The sequence below is a fragment of the Protopterus annectens genome, chromosome 6.part0 (assembly GCF_019279795.1).
Source record: "Protopterus annectens isolate FY-2018-M chromosome 6.part0, PAN1.0, whole genome shotgun sequence".
NCBI lineage: Eukaryota > Metazoa > Chordata > Ceratodontiformes > Protopteridae > Protopterus > Protopterus annectens.
The window spans coordinates 1,934,020,391-1,934,033,106 of NC_056737.1; the positions used below are offsets into that span (position 1 = coordinate 1,934,020,391).

General features: G+C 43.9%; 1 protein-coding gene across 1 annotated transcript in view; it reads right to left on the reverse strand.

The window, feature by feature from the left end:
- Window positions 1-433: 433 nt before the first annotated feature.
- The window catches only part of NUP35 (nucleoporin 35), an 813,253-nt gene continuing 800,970 nt past the window's right edge, over window positions 434-12,716 (reverse strand). Inside the window, exon 14 of the mRNA XM_044075241.1 lies at window positions 434-1,105. Within this exon, the coding sequence (XP_043931176.1) occupies window positions 1,028-1,105 (78 nt within the window). The 3' untranslated portion in view covers window positions 434-1,027. The remainder of the gene's footprint in view (window positions 1,106-12,716) is intronic.

The window sequence follows — 12,716 nt, forward strand, 5'->3', positions numbered from 1 at the left end:
GACATTTTAATTGAACTATTACTCAGTAAACAAATGTATTTAATCAAGTTACTTGACGTGTGCAGATTTGTTCTTGTTTGTTTTACGTTACTTTCTTCAAAGTTCATTATAATGCAGTTGACATGTTTTCAGAGAATAAACTTCTGTTGGAGCTACAGGGTAAGTGAACTACTTGCACAATGAGAGGGGTACGAAGTAACACTGGAAGGGAAGACTGCTGTAGTTGTAACCAATGACGGAGAGCCACTAGATGTGTAGATGGTACAACTCTGCTGCTGTGAACCATTGAAGTACTGCAGCTGAGCAGGTCAACTAACCCGTTATCATGCTTAGCTTAACTACAAATTTTCCAAAACCTTACTTATCAAAATAGATTAAAACATTTGTAGAAGTCAAGAAATGTAATCAAATCACAAAAATCAAACTACGAACATACAGATTTGTTTAATCAGTTTTTATAGATAAAGCCAATAAAATATATTTGGTAGCTTTAGTATAATAAAAGCAATGTAACAAAGTTTAAAAAGTGAATCACATTCACTTGTAAGACGCACAAATACACATATCCTTGTAGCAGCAACATGTAGACTTCAAACTACACAGTCCTCTATTCTGTGGCATCTCAAATTCAGTACCAGCACAGACTGTTCATTAAAAGAAATGTACAAATCAGTAATGGAAAATGCAGTTCAAACTGCTGACCAGTCGATCCACGCCAATATCAAGATGCTTTAACTTAGTACTACCTTGGCAGTTTTGAACCAACACATACATATTTCTGTAATGCATATTTTACAGTGTCAACACTGCAACCACAAACATTCTGCTACTCTCAAACAGTATAAAGTGCAAATACCATTCATTTAGTTTATAAGAAACGTGCTGTATTCTGAAAATGCTCCAGATGCCGGTTATAAAACTAACCGATGGGCATAGGCGGTGTACACAAAATGATCGCTCTTTATCAAGATTTTAGTGTAAGCATGTCCTTTGTTTTAATCTGTTCACCTCCAATACTTTCATTCTGCTACCATCCAAACATGTATTCCATAGCTTTTGATACAAAGCTTTCATCTTTTTTGGGAGTTTGTTTGTCTGTGATCACCTAGGAAAAATTACAGAAAACAGTGTTACCATCATTTATACCAACAGCTATGTTGCACAGAGCAAATATACAAAGTCTACAAACCCCAACCAAGCACTACTGCAATTGTCTGTGAACCTCAAAAATGAGCATAACCCCTTTTGGTTTGTTCTGAACTTCTAGGAAGAATCCTGGCAGTTGCAGGAACTTAAAGGGACATCCTCAAAACCTCTTTTCGCATGAAGGTAGGGTTTGCTCTACAGCTGACTAGATTAACTTGGAAGACAGAATATGTGTTTTGTTATCAAGGTCTGCAACTCCAAAATCCTTCTTATGGATACAACTGTTACCAAGAGGGTCTTGCAGGACAGAATTCTGAACAGTACCAGGGCTTCTGGCTCAAAGGAGTCAAATGTTAGCTGGTCCAGGATAAAAGCCAGCTCCCAAGGGAGAGAGAGCCCTTCTGACTAACTGACTAGTTGAAAGTACAGTTTTGCACCTACCATAAATATAGATGTCCGATAGGTATGCATCTGCAGTCCTTACATATGGGTTGTCCTGCCTCAGGCAGCCCTTCGGTCGGCCGGATTCCAAAGTCCGGGTCCGGCGTCGGCTAATGTCGCCCCTTCCCAGACGTCAGTGCGCCTGGGGTATAAAAGTGTCAGCCGATGCCATCTTCCTCAGTTTTTCTTGCCCCAGATGCCAGGTGCCTTCTAAGGAAGGCTAAATTTGGTAGAAATACAAAATATTGCAAACATGCACAGTAATATAAAACAAATACACCATAATAGATAACCCCAGCTAGCTATAAGAGGGATAAGTACCCAAGAAGTACCACAGAGGGGAAGGAGGGAGGGTAAACCTGACTGCAGATGCATACCTATCGGACATCTACATTTATGGTAGGTACAAAACTGTACTATGTCCTTCAAGGATGCATCTGCAGTCCTTACATATGGGTAGAATACCATAGCCAAGCTGGGGGTGGTAGGCTCTAAGAAAATGATGGTGTAGCTAAAATGCCCTGCAGGACTGCCGTAGCAAAGCCTGCTCTGGATCTGGAATATAAGGGTAAATTGTAATGCTTGGAAAATGTATGCACAGAGCTCCATGTAGCAGCTTCTAAAATGTCCTTGGTAGCAACCCCTCTTAAGAAGGCTGTGGAGGTGGCTGTAGCTCTGGTGGAATGAGGTCTGATGTTAGCTGGCACAGCTTTTCCATGATAAGAATAGCAGAATCGAATGCAATTTCCTATCCATTTTGAAATTGTCTGTTTGGAAATTGCTTTTCCTTGAATGCCTGCAGCATATGCTACCAACAGTTGGTCAGTTTTTCTGAAAGTCTTAGTTCTGTCCAAGTAGTAGCGTAACTGTCTGTGAATTTCCAGGGTATGCAGAAGTTTCTCTCCCTTGTTTTGTGGGTTTGGAAAGAAGGTAGGCAGGTGAATAGCTTGGTTCAATGAGACCCTGGATACCACCTTTGGCATGAATGAAGGATTGGTTCTCAAGGAGACTCTGTCCTGATGAAAAATAAGAAATGGTTGTACTGCCATGAGTGCCTGCAATTCAGATACTCTTCTTGCTGAGGTTATGGCCAGAAGGAAGGCAGTCTTCCAAGACAGGAACTGTAACTCTGAAGATGCTGCTGGTTCAAAGGGAGGTAAAGTCAACTTTTCCAACATGAAGTTAAGGTCCCATATAGGCACTGGTGGTTTTCTTGGAGGATTGATGTTTTTAATTCCTCTTAGAAACTGCCTTAGGAGAGGATGAGAGAAGACAGGTGGATCAGTATTGTATTCTGCTGAAATTGCTGAAGCATGAATTTTTATGGAAGAGTAAGAAAGGCCATTATGGAGCATGTCTGCCAAGTATTCCAGGATATGTGCCATGCTCATCACTGTGGCATCTAGGCCCTTTGCGGTGCTCCAAGTGTGGAATCTTTTCCATTTTGCTGAATATGTCTTTCTCATGGAAGGTCTGCGAGCTTCCATGATGATATCCTTCACTCTCTTGGATAGCTTTTCCTGGTGAGGAGTCAAGGTATTCTCCAGGCTGTCAGCTGCAGGGTTTTCAGGCTGGAGTGCAGAGTTTTGTTATTGTGCTGTGTCAGAAGGAGTGCCCATAGTGGTAGAGGCCACGGTTTCGTGTGTGACAGGCTCCGTAACAGTGGGTACCAGTGCTGCCTTGGCCAGTCCGGGGCTATTATAATCACTTTTGGCTGCTCTGTCTTGATTTTCAGTAAGACCTTGGTCATTAGTGGGAGTGGTGGAAATGCATACACTATTAGAGTATTCCAACTGAAAGAGAGAGCGTCCATTTTCCATGCTTGTGGGTGGTATGTCCTTGTGCAGAATTTCTTCAGCTGATGATTGTGGTGGGAGGCAAAAAGATCTATGTCCAGCCACCCCCATGATTGTGTTATCTGAAGGAAGATGTCTGGGTGCAGCATCCATTCGTGTGGGTCCATGGTATTTCTGCTTAGGCTGTCCGCCAGTATATTGTCTTTTCTGGCACAAACTGGGATTGCAGCTCTATATTGAGTTTTAGGGAAAGTTCCCAAAGATTCATTGCTAGTCTGCAAAGAGGGTAGGAATGGGTACCTCCTTGCTTGTTTATGTACCACATAACTGTGGTATTGTCTGTCCTTATTAGTAGGTGGCCTTGATGTAGAAAGAGCTTGAAGGCCTCGATTGCATGAATCACTGCATGCATTTCCTTTTGGTTTATGTGCATGCGCAATTCTTTCTGAGACCATAGACCTTGGATGCATCTGTCCTCCATATGCGCTCCCCATCCATGGTCTGAAGCGTCCGAGGTAATGGTTTGGCTGGTTACTGGTTTGCTGAAAGGCAGGCCCCTGTTTGACTGGCTTGCTTGGGCCCACCACAGGAATTCCTTTTGAAGGCATGGAATGAGTGGTATCAAAGCTTCTAGGCTGTGATTGTGCTGAGACCATAAACTCCTTAGGTACTATTATAGTTTTCTCATATGCAGCCTTGCTTGTGGAATCAGAAGAATGCACGATGCCATGTAACCCAGGGCCTGCAGGATTTTCCTTGCAGTCATCTGAGTTTGTTTTGTTAGATTTTTGAAGTAATCCGGTAGTTGTCTGTTTTTCTTCTGTGAGAAAAGCCATTTGGGTGGTTGTATCTAGTTCCGCACCCAGAAAAGTTATTCTTTGGGATGGCACAAGTCTTGACTTGTGAATGTTGACTGTGTATCCCAAGGCTTGCAGTAGGCGGATGGCATAATTCAAATGTTTTTCCAAAGTTTGTTGGCTGCCCGCTTGTATAAGGCAGTCGTCCAGATACGGGTATATTTGAATCCCCTGAAGTCTGCAGTGTGCAATTACTGATGCCAGGCATTTCGTGAATACTCTGGGCGCAGTAGATAAGCCAAAGGGCAATGCTGAGAATTGATAATGCTCTGAACCTGCAAGAAATCTGAGGTGTCTTCTGCAACTTTGTCTGATAGGGACATGCAGGTATGCCTCCTTGAGGTCTAGAGTTACCAGCCAAGACCCCTTGCCCAGCATGGGAAGGAGTTGCTGTAGGGTCAGCATTTTGAATTTTGGCACAATGAGATAAGTATTCAGTGCGGACAAATCGAGAATAGGCCTCCATTGTTTTCTTTTCTTGGGACAAGGAACAGCCTGGAATAAAATCCTTGGCCTTGTTCTGCGAGAGGAACCTTTTCTATAGCTTTCATATGCAATAGGTTGGCAATTTGTTTTAAAGCCTCTGTCCTCTGATTTGGTGGCAGGTTTGGCATTCACTTTCTTTCTGGTAATGTATGGAAACGGAACCTGTATCCTTTGTCTATTATTTGCAGTGTCCATTTGTCCCTTGTAATACTGTGCCAATTTTTTGAGAATAAAGACAACTTTCCGCCCAAAGGTGCTTCCAATTGAGCCCTGGTCGGTGGGGTCAAGGTAAAGTCATTGAGTCTGTCCTTGTGCAGCAGTTGTTGGACCTGCACTACCTCTCTGGTTAGGAGGCTGCCACTGACGTCCTCTGTAGGAGCCTCTAGCTTGCCCTCTACCTCTGGCACGCCTGTTCTTGCCTCTTTGAAATCTCTCTTCTGGAAAGGACCAATTCTTAGAAGGCCAAGTTCGGCTGAATCTTGGTGGTTGTACCTGGAGGAAATCTTTTGACTGTTTGTACAGATTTTGCCTTTTCCTCAAATTTCTTTAAGACCTCTTGAGCAGTGGAGCCAAATAACTTTTGCTTTTCTAGTGCAGCATCCAGAAGCTTAGCCTTAACATGAACTGGCAGAGATTGTTCCTTCAGCCAGGCATGTCTACATATGACTGCACCTGTCATTGCTGACCTACATGAAGCTTCCAATGCATCATAACCACACTGCAAGAAATGGTTGCTAACCTGTTGTGAATTATGTACCAGATCCTGAAGTGACTTACGATCTAGGGGTTCAGGCGAAGACAGTTTTTTCTGCAATTCATCTAACAAATACTCTTGGTACTGTATTATATGAAATTGACAATTTAAAGCCCTCATAGACAGAGTGGAAGAAGTATACACTTTTTTACCCCATCTCTCTAAAGCCCTGGACTCCCTTTCAGAAGGGAGTGGATTTTTAGAAGTGGCAGCTGCAACCCCTTTAGGACCCTGGGAAATAGTTTCTGGGTCAGCAGAGTGGGCCTTGTAAAGGAAATGATGCGAGTCCGGGTCCCTGTATACCTATCGGGTTTAACAGGAGCCGGAGGAAGGGTGTCCGGGGTAGTGCTAGACTCAGAATACACATCATCAATGACACTTAAAACAGAAGGAATAGCCAAAGGTCTATGCTGAGGTAAATGAAGAAAAGTCCTTAATCTCTTCCTGGAATTGGAGAATTCCTGGCCCTGCCATTGGAAATGCTCTCTCATGGAGTGAAGGGTATCCCCAAAGGACAGCTCTTCAGGAGGGGAGGCAGAGGGAGTAGATTCCTCCATCAGAATCCTCGTAGGCCGTGAAGGCCTCCTCCTGGTAGTCTGATAGAGCAGAGCCATCAGAGGCCTCAGAGGACTGAGGTTCAGCAGACTCAACCCTGGGCCTTTTGTCTAGTGGGGGTTGAGCCCCCCTGTCTGGATGAGGCTGAGAGCCCCTAATTAAGGAAATACGGTCCTCAGCCAAACTTAGTATCCGAGAACCTGTAGTGGATCCCTGAGAAACAGACTTGGGAGACAGAGTTTTTTGTTGCTTAGCAGCTTTAGCCCTAGTGAAAGCTTTTATGGACATGGATGCAGGGGGGCCTGGCTGCCCCACATGCTGGAGTAGTTTTGTCTAGGGGAATGGAGTCGGTAGGTTCCTGAACACCGATTTCCGAGGGTAATTCTATAACAGACTCAGAAAAGGCCTCCGGGACCGAGGCTGTCGGTTGAGCGGTTTCTACGGACGGAAGTACCAAGGACTCTGTTTCAGTCGAGACAGAGACACTCGCGGCAGGCCTAGGAGCGGTTTCAGCTGAAACCACGGTCCGTGTGTGTCGGTCCTTGTCCTTCCGTTTCTTGGTTAAATGAGAAGTCGGAGTCTCCGACGGCATTTTATAAGAGAAACTAGCCCCAAAAAATTCCTCTGCAAACTCCGACCGACGCCTAAGAGTGCTTCGATTAAAGGAGGCACAGGCAGTACAGGCCGAGACGTCTTGGTCTGGGCCTAGGCAGGGGAGGCAGTAGGAATGGAAATCCTTATGAGGTATTTGTTACCCAAGTCAAGCAATTATTAACTTTAAGCATTTGATCTGACATCGGCTGAGGCAAGAAAGAGTCCCCAACGGGGTACTTAGCTTTTTGAAGTCTTCGGTAGCTGAAGTTACAGGAGCTGGCCGACCGGCACTTGCGAACTGCTTCTGCTTCGGGCACCACGCGGCAAGAAAGACTGAGGAAGATGGCGTCAGCTGACACTTTTATACCCCAGGCGCACTGACGTCAGGGAAGGGGCGACATCAGCCGACGCCGGACCCAGACTTTGGAATCCAGCCGACCGAAGGGCTGCCTGAGGCAGGACAACCCATATGCAAGGACTGCAGATGCATCTTTGAAAGACATCTGCTCTCCTTAGGAGCCTTTTAAAAAAACATACCTCCTCTGTAAAAAAGTGAGACTAGGGAGAGGCAAGCAGCAACGACTGAAAAAAAGTCTCTAAAGAGGGCTAACAAATAGGCAAGAAAAATATATACCCTCTTTCAATGACTTTTTTCTTCCTTCTGCAGCAAAAGAACCTTTCCAATTTAGTCAAGTATGACTTTCTTCTGTTAAGACTTCCTGGTCTCTCTCAAAATGGGTAGCACATCATAAGAAAAAAAAGCTGTCCAAAATGAATATGCATCAGTTTCTTCAGTCTGTAAGCTAGATTCCCTCAGGCTTGTGTGCACCAGGGTGCTGGCCCCTGACAGAAGCAAGTCTACCTCCTGCAAGAAGGAAGAGTCCTTGGAAAACTACATCGCCAGTGCTGCTAGAGCCAAAACAGAGCTTGGAGGGGAATACTGGGTTTTTCTCCTTCACACTCTCCAAAACTCAAGGAAAGGGAAGTCGTCGGTAGGGATGGCAGACTGGAAACAGAAGTTTAGCGCTTACAACCATGAGAGACATTCAGAATCTATGTCCACCCACTCCATTATCTAAGGCTAGTTGCCACTGGCACTTGTCAGTTCAGCATCAGAAAAACTTTCCCATGCTCTACTTTCTCCCCTACTCCAGTAATGCCCTGCACATACTCTCATCTTCAGATTCCTGAAATGTCAAAGATTAGTGGGCACGTGCATGTTAATATTCACACACACCAAAAAGGAACATATATTTCTAAAATACAAATAATTCCAGCTCTCATTTTTCAGTTGGGGAAAGGAAGGAAAGTTTGTTAAAGTGGATGGACACAGCTCATTAAAGTTTGTCAAGTACACAACAGTCTTATCTTAATCCATTTTCAGTATATAGGACAGAGTCACAAGCTCTTCCTCTTGCATGGCATCATAAGATGACCCTTCTGACAATAATACCCCTGAGGCAGACTCAGACCTTGAAATCAAATTGTCCAGCAAAAGTGTACAGAGAAGTGCATGCTGAGGCAGCACAACTACAGTCTAATGAAGCATTTTTACAGAATGCTCAAGAGGTAGTTACTTCTATAATAGAATGTGCATTAGGTGTAGTATGCGACTTAACATTTTTGGTGACAAAAGGAAATGCAATTTGAATGCTATCAAGATGCGACTTCAGACATTTTTTGGCGTAATCTGTTTGTTGCAAAAGAAATGAACTGGTCATCTTTCCTGAATTTTTTTGCTTTGTCCAAGTAAAAGCTTAACTGCTCTTGAACGGTGTGAAGAATGTATCACCCCTTGTTCAAATACTGACAAAAGACTGTTAAATTGATAAAATGATTTAGACTAGTCCCTGTACTCACCACCTTTGACATGAAGAGGGTTAAATCTGCAAGGATATCTTTATGAAACTTAAGTGGGGTAACTTTGCAGCTTAAGGCTTGTAACTCCAATGTATCTCGCTGAGGTAAATGTCACCAATGACCGTTTTCCATGTCATGAACTTTTAACTCTAGAAGTTGCTTCAAATGGAGGAAAAGTCAACTTCAATACCATAAAATTTAAAACCTAGGGACAGTTTCCTTTACTGGTGCTCACTCTATATAAAAAAAAAAGAGCACTTCATAAAAGCCTAACATACTTTTAAGGGCAGTACGGGTAGGTGTTTTAGTTCCTAAGAAGAGTAGTTTATACCCAAATCAAATAAGAGATAAATATACCAGAACAAGCATGGACTGGAGAAGTAATGGGCTTCAATCCTCTGAATGTCATTCAAAAGGAAAATCTCATCCACTTATTCATATAAGCTCCTCTTATGGGGGAAAAAAGACCTGTGGGCAAAAATCAAGATTTGGACCATTCTACATGGGTAAGAAGGGCTGCTGGCCTTTACCAGAAGTGGAGTAAAGTACAGCTGTGTACACTTACCATAAATGTAGATGTTAAGTGTATTGGTAATCTGCTGGCAGGTTGCCCTCAGTCGGCCTGAATTCCAAAGTCTTGGGTCATGCGTCTGCTGCTGTCTCCTCTTCCAGGACGTCAAGTCGTCAGGGGTATAAAACAAGCAGCAGACGACATTTTCTTTAGTTTTTCTTGCCCCAGATGTCAGGTGCCCCCAAGATGGGGAGCAAAAATATATATATATATATAAACTATGTATACATGCAACGATACAAACTTTACCTTCATCTATAAGCAAATGCACCACAAAGATTGTAGAAGATAGTGAAGGAAAGAAAAACTCCAGAATAAAAGGGGGATGGTGGGTGGGTAACCTGGACTGCAAAAGTGAATACACTCAAACATTTACATTTATGGTAAGTGTACACAACTGTACTATGCTCTTCGTGTTTCACTGTTGCAGTCATTACATTTGGGTAGAATCCCAAAAACTATGGATGAGAGGCTGGAGCTAAACTGCATTAGGGGCGTCTATAAGGCCCTGCAGAACTGCAGTGGCAAAGCCTGCCCTGGACTTAGAGTAGAGAGGCAAATGATAATGCTTTGTAAAAGTGTGAACAGAACTCCACGTAGCAGCCTCTAGAATGTCTTTGGTTGGTACTCCTGTGAGAAAAGCTGCTGATGTAGCTGCAGCCCTGGTGGAATGAGACCGTATGCCCTTGGGCACCAGTTTGCCATGGTGTAAGTAGCAGAAACTAATGCAGTGGCTTATCCACTTTGAAATAGTCTGCTTTGAAATAGCCATTCCCTCTTATCCTGCAGCAAATGTCACTAGTAACTGCTCAGTTTTTCTTAGAGCTTTAGTCTTGCTCAAGTAGAATCTTAGTTGTCTGTGTACGTCCAAGGAACGCAGAATCCACTCCCCCTTGTTCTGCGGATTTGGCTAAAAAGTTGGCAGATAAATAGTTTGGTTAAGAGCCACATTGGAAACCACCTTAGGCATAAATGAAGGATTGGTCCGGAGGGACACCCTGTCTGGGTAAAATATGATAAAAGGCTCCACAGCCACGAGGGCCTGTAGCGCTGAGACCCTTCTTGCTGAAGTAATTGCCAGAAGCAAAGCTGTTTTCCATAAGAACTTTAGATCTGCAGCATCAGCTGGTTCAAATGGAGGCAGGGTGAGCTTTTCCATCACAATTGAGGTCCCATGCAGGAATTGGTGATCTTCTGGGAGGCCTTAAATGTTTGGCCCCTCTAAGATACTGCTTTAGTAAAGGATGAGAAAGATTGGTGGCTCTGTGTTGTAATGAGCCGAAATGGCAGAGGCATGGATTTTTATTGATGAAAAAGATAGGCTTTTGTCAAGCATCTCAGTCAAGTATAGTAAAATCTGAGGAATATTTCGCTCTGCTGTGTCAGTTCCTTGTGCTTGTGTCCAAGAACAGAATCTCTTCCATTTATCAGCATAAGATTTTCTAGTACTAGGCCTTCTGGCTTCCAAAATGACATTCATCACTGCTTTACTGAGAAGTGTTTGAATAACTACATGATCAGCCATGCTGTCAGGTTCAGTGTTTGGAGCCGATTATGCAGGATCTGATTGTTTTGCTGGGACAGTAAGTGAGGTATTAGAGGCAAGTACCAAGGTGGGAATTGAGACATGTTCCAGAGGATTGGGTATCAGTATTGGCGGGGCCAGTCCGAGGCAATTAGTATCATCTTTGGTTTCTCTTGTCTGACTTTTAGTAGGACCTTGGGAAGAAGAGGCAGAGGAGGAAAGGTGTAAACTGTTTTTTCCAACTGAAGGATAGGGCGGCCACGTTCCATGCCTGTCTGTGATAAGTCGTTGTGCAGAATTTTTCCAGTTGATAATTCCGAGGAGAGGCAAATAGGTCTATGGTCCGGGCTCCCCCATTTCTTTATCCTGCTGAAGACTTGTGGATCTAGTTTCCACTCGTGAGGGTCCATAAGATTTCTGCTTAAATCGTCTGCCAGAGTATTTTGCTTTCCTGGCAGGAACTGAGCTTGAAGATGTACTTGGTAAGTCAAGGCTGTGTCCCACAGTGCCATGGCTAGTCTGCAAAGGGGGTATGAGCACGTGCCACCCTGCTTGTTTATATACCACATAACCATGGTGTTGTCCGTCTTTATCAGTAGCTGTCCTGGATGAAGTAAGTCCTTGAAGGCTGTCAGGGCATTTTGAACTAAAATATCTTTTTGATTTGATATGCAGATGCATTTGTTTTGGAGGCCATATGCCCTGAATGCATCTTCCCACCAGGTGGGCCCCCCATGCATAATCTGATGCATCTGTTGTTAAGGTTTGGCTGGCAGGGGGTAGAGTGAAAGCCTGTCCCATGATTTGGTGACATGACTGTCCACCATAGAAACTCCTGTTGTAGGCAGGGAATGAGAGGAATCATAGTTTCCAGACTATGACCATGTTGACTCCATAAGCTTTTCAGGTACCACTGTAGTTTCCTCATATGCAGTCTTGCATACGGAATCAGTAGAATGCAGGATGTCATGAACCCCAAAGCCTGCAGAGTTTGTCTTGCAGATAACTGGGTTTTTGTTGCCATCAGTTTGAAGCAAGTAGTCAGTTGCCTTTGTTTGTCTGGCGTGAGGAAAGCCATCTGGGCAGTTGTATTCAAGCTTGCACCCAGGAATGTTACCTTTTGAGAAGGTACCAGTTGTGATTTCTTTTCGTTTATTGTCTACCCTAGGCATGTTAGAAGACTTTTCACAAACGCCAGATGCTGAAGAAGAATGTCCTTGTTCTCTGCTTGAATGAGACAGTCATCCAAGTAAGGATATATTTATATACTACCTTGTCTGCAAAATGCAATTACTGGTGCCAGGCACTTTGTAAAGACCCTGGGCGCAGTAGATAAGCCAAAGGGCAGTGCAGAGAATTGGTATTGCATAAAGCCAGCCTTGAAATGGAGGTATCTTCTGCACGATTCCCTTATTGGGATATGCAGGTATGCTTCTTTTAGGTCTAATGTCACCAGCCAAGCGTTCTTGCCCAGCATGGGCAGAAGCTGCTGCAAAGTTAGCATTTTGAATTTTGGAATGTCCAGGTATGTGTTCAGAATTGATAAATCCAGTATTGGGAGCCAGGCCTTGTCTTTTCTGGGTAAAGAACAGTCTTGAATAAAAACCTTGTCCTTTTTCCTGTTCTGGTATTGGCTGAATAGCCCCCATATCCATGAGGGATGTAACCTGTTTGTGTGCCTCTGCCCATCGATTTTTTGGCAGATCTGGCCAACCGTTTGCAATTGGCAGAGTGTGGAAGTGGAATCTGCATCCCCGAGATACTATGTTTAACACCCACTTGTCCTGGGTTATTAACTGCCAATTTTGAGCATAATGTGTTAATTTTCCCCCCTAAGGGTGCTGCCAAAAGATAAGTGCTTGGTGATGGCACAGGAAAGTCATTGAGACTGTTTACTGTAGGGTTGCGCTTTACTTCCTCCAGATTTGGAGGTAGAAGCACCCCATTGTTTTGACCTGTAAGAATCCTGTGGCTGGTATCTAGAACCTTTAGGGTGCCTGGATATGCCCCCATTGAGCTCTGTCGGGCTCAGGGAAGGACCAGTTTTTTGTAGTCCAGTGTCTACTGAATCTTGGTGGCTGCACTTGTAAGAAGTATTTTGCAGTTTGCATAGACTTAGTTTTGTCTTCCA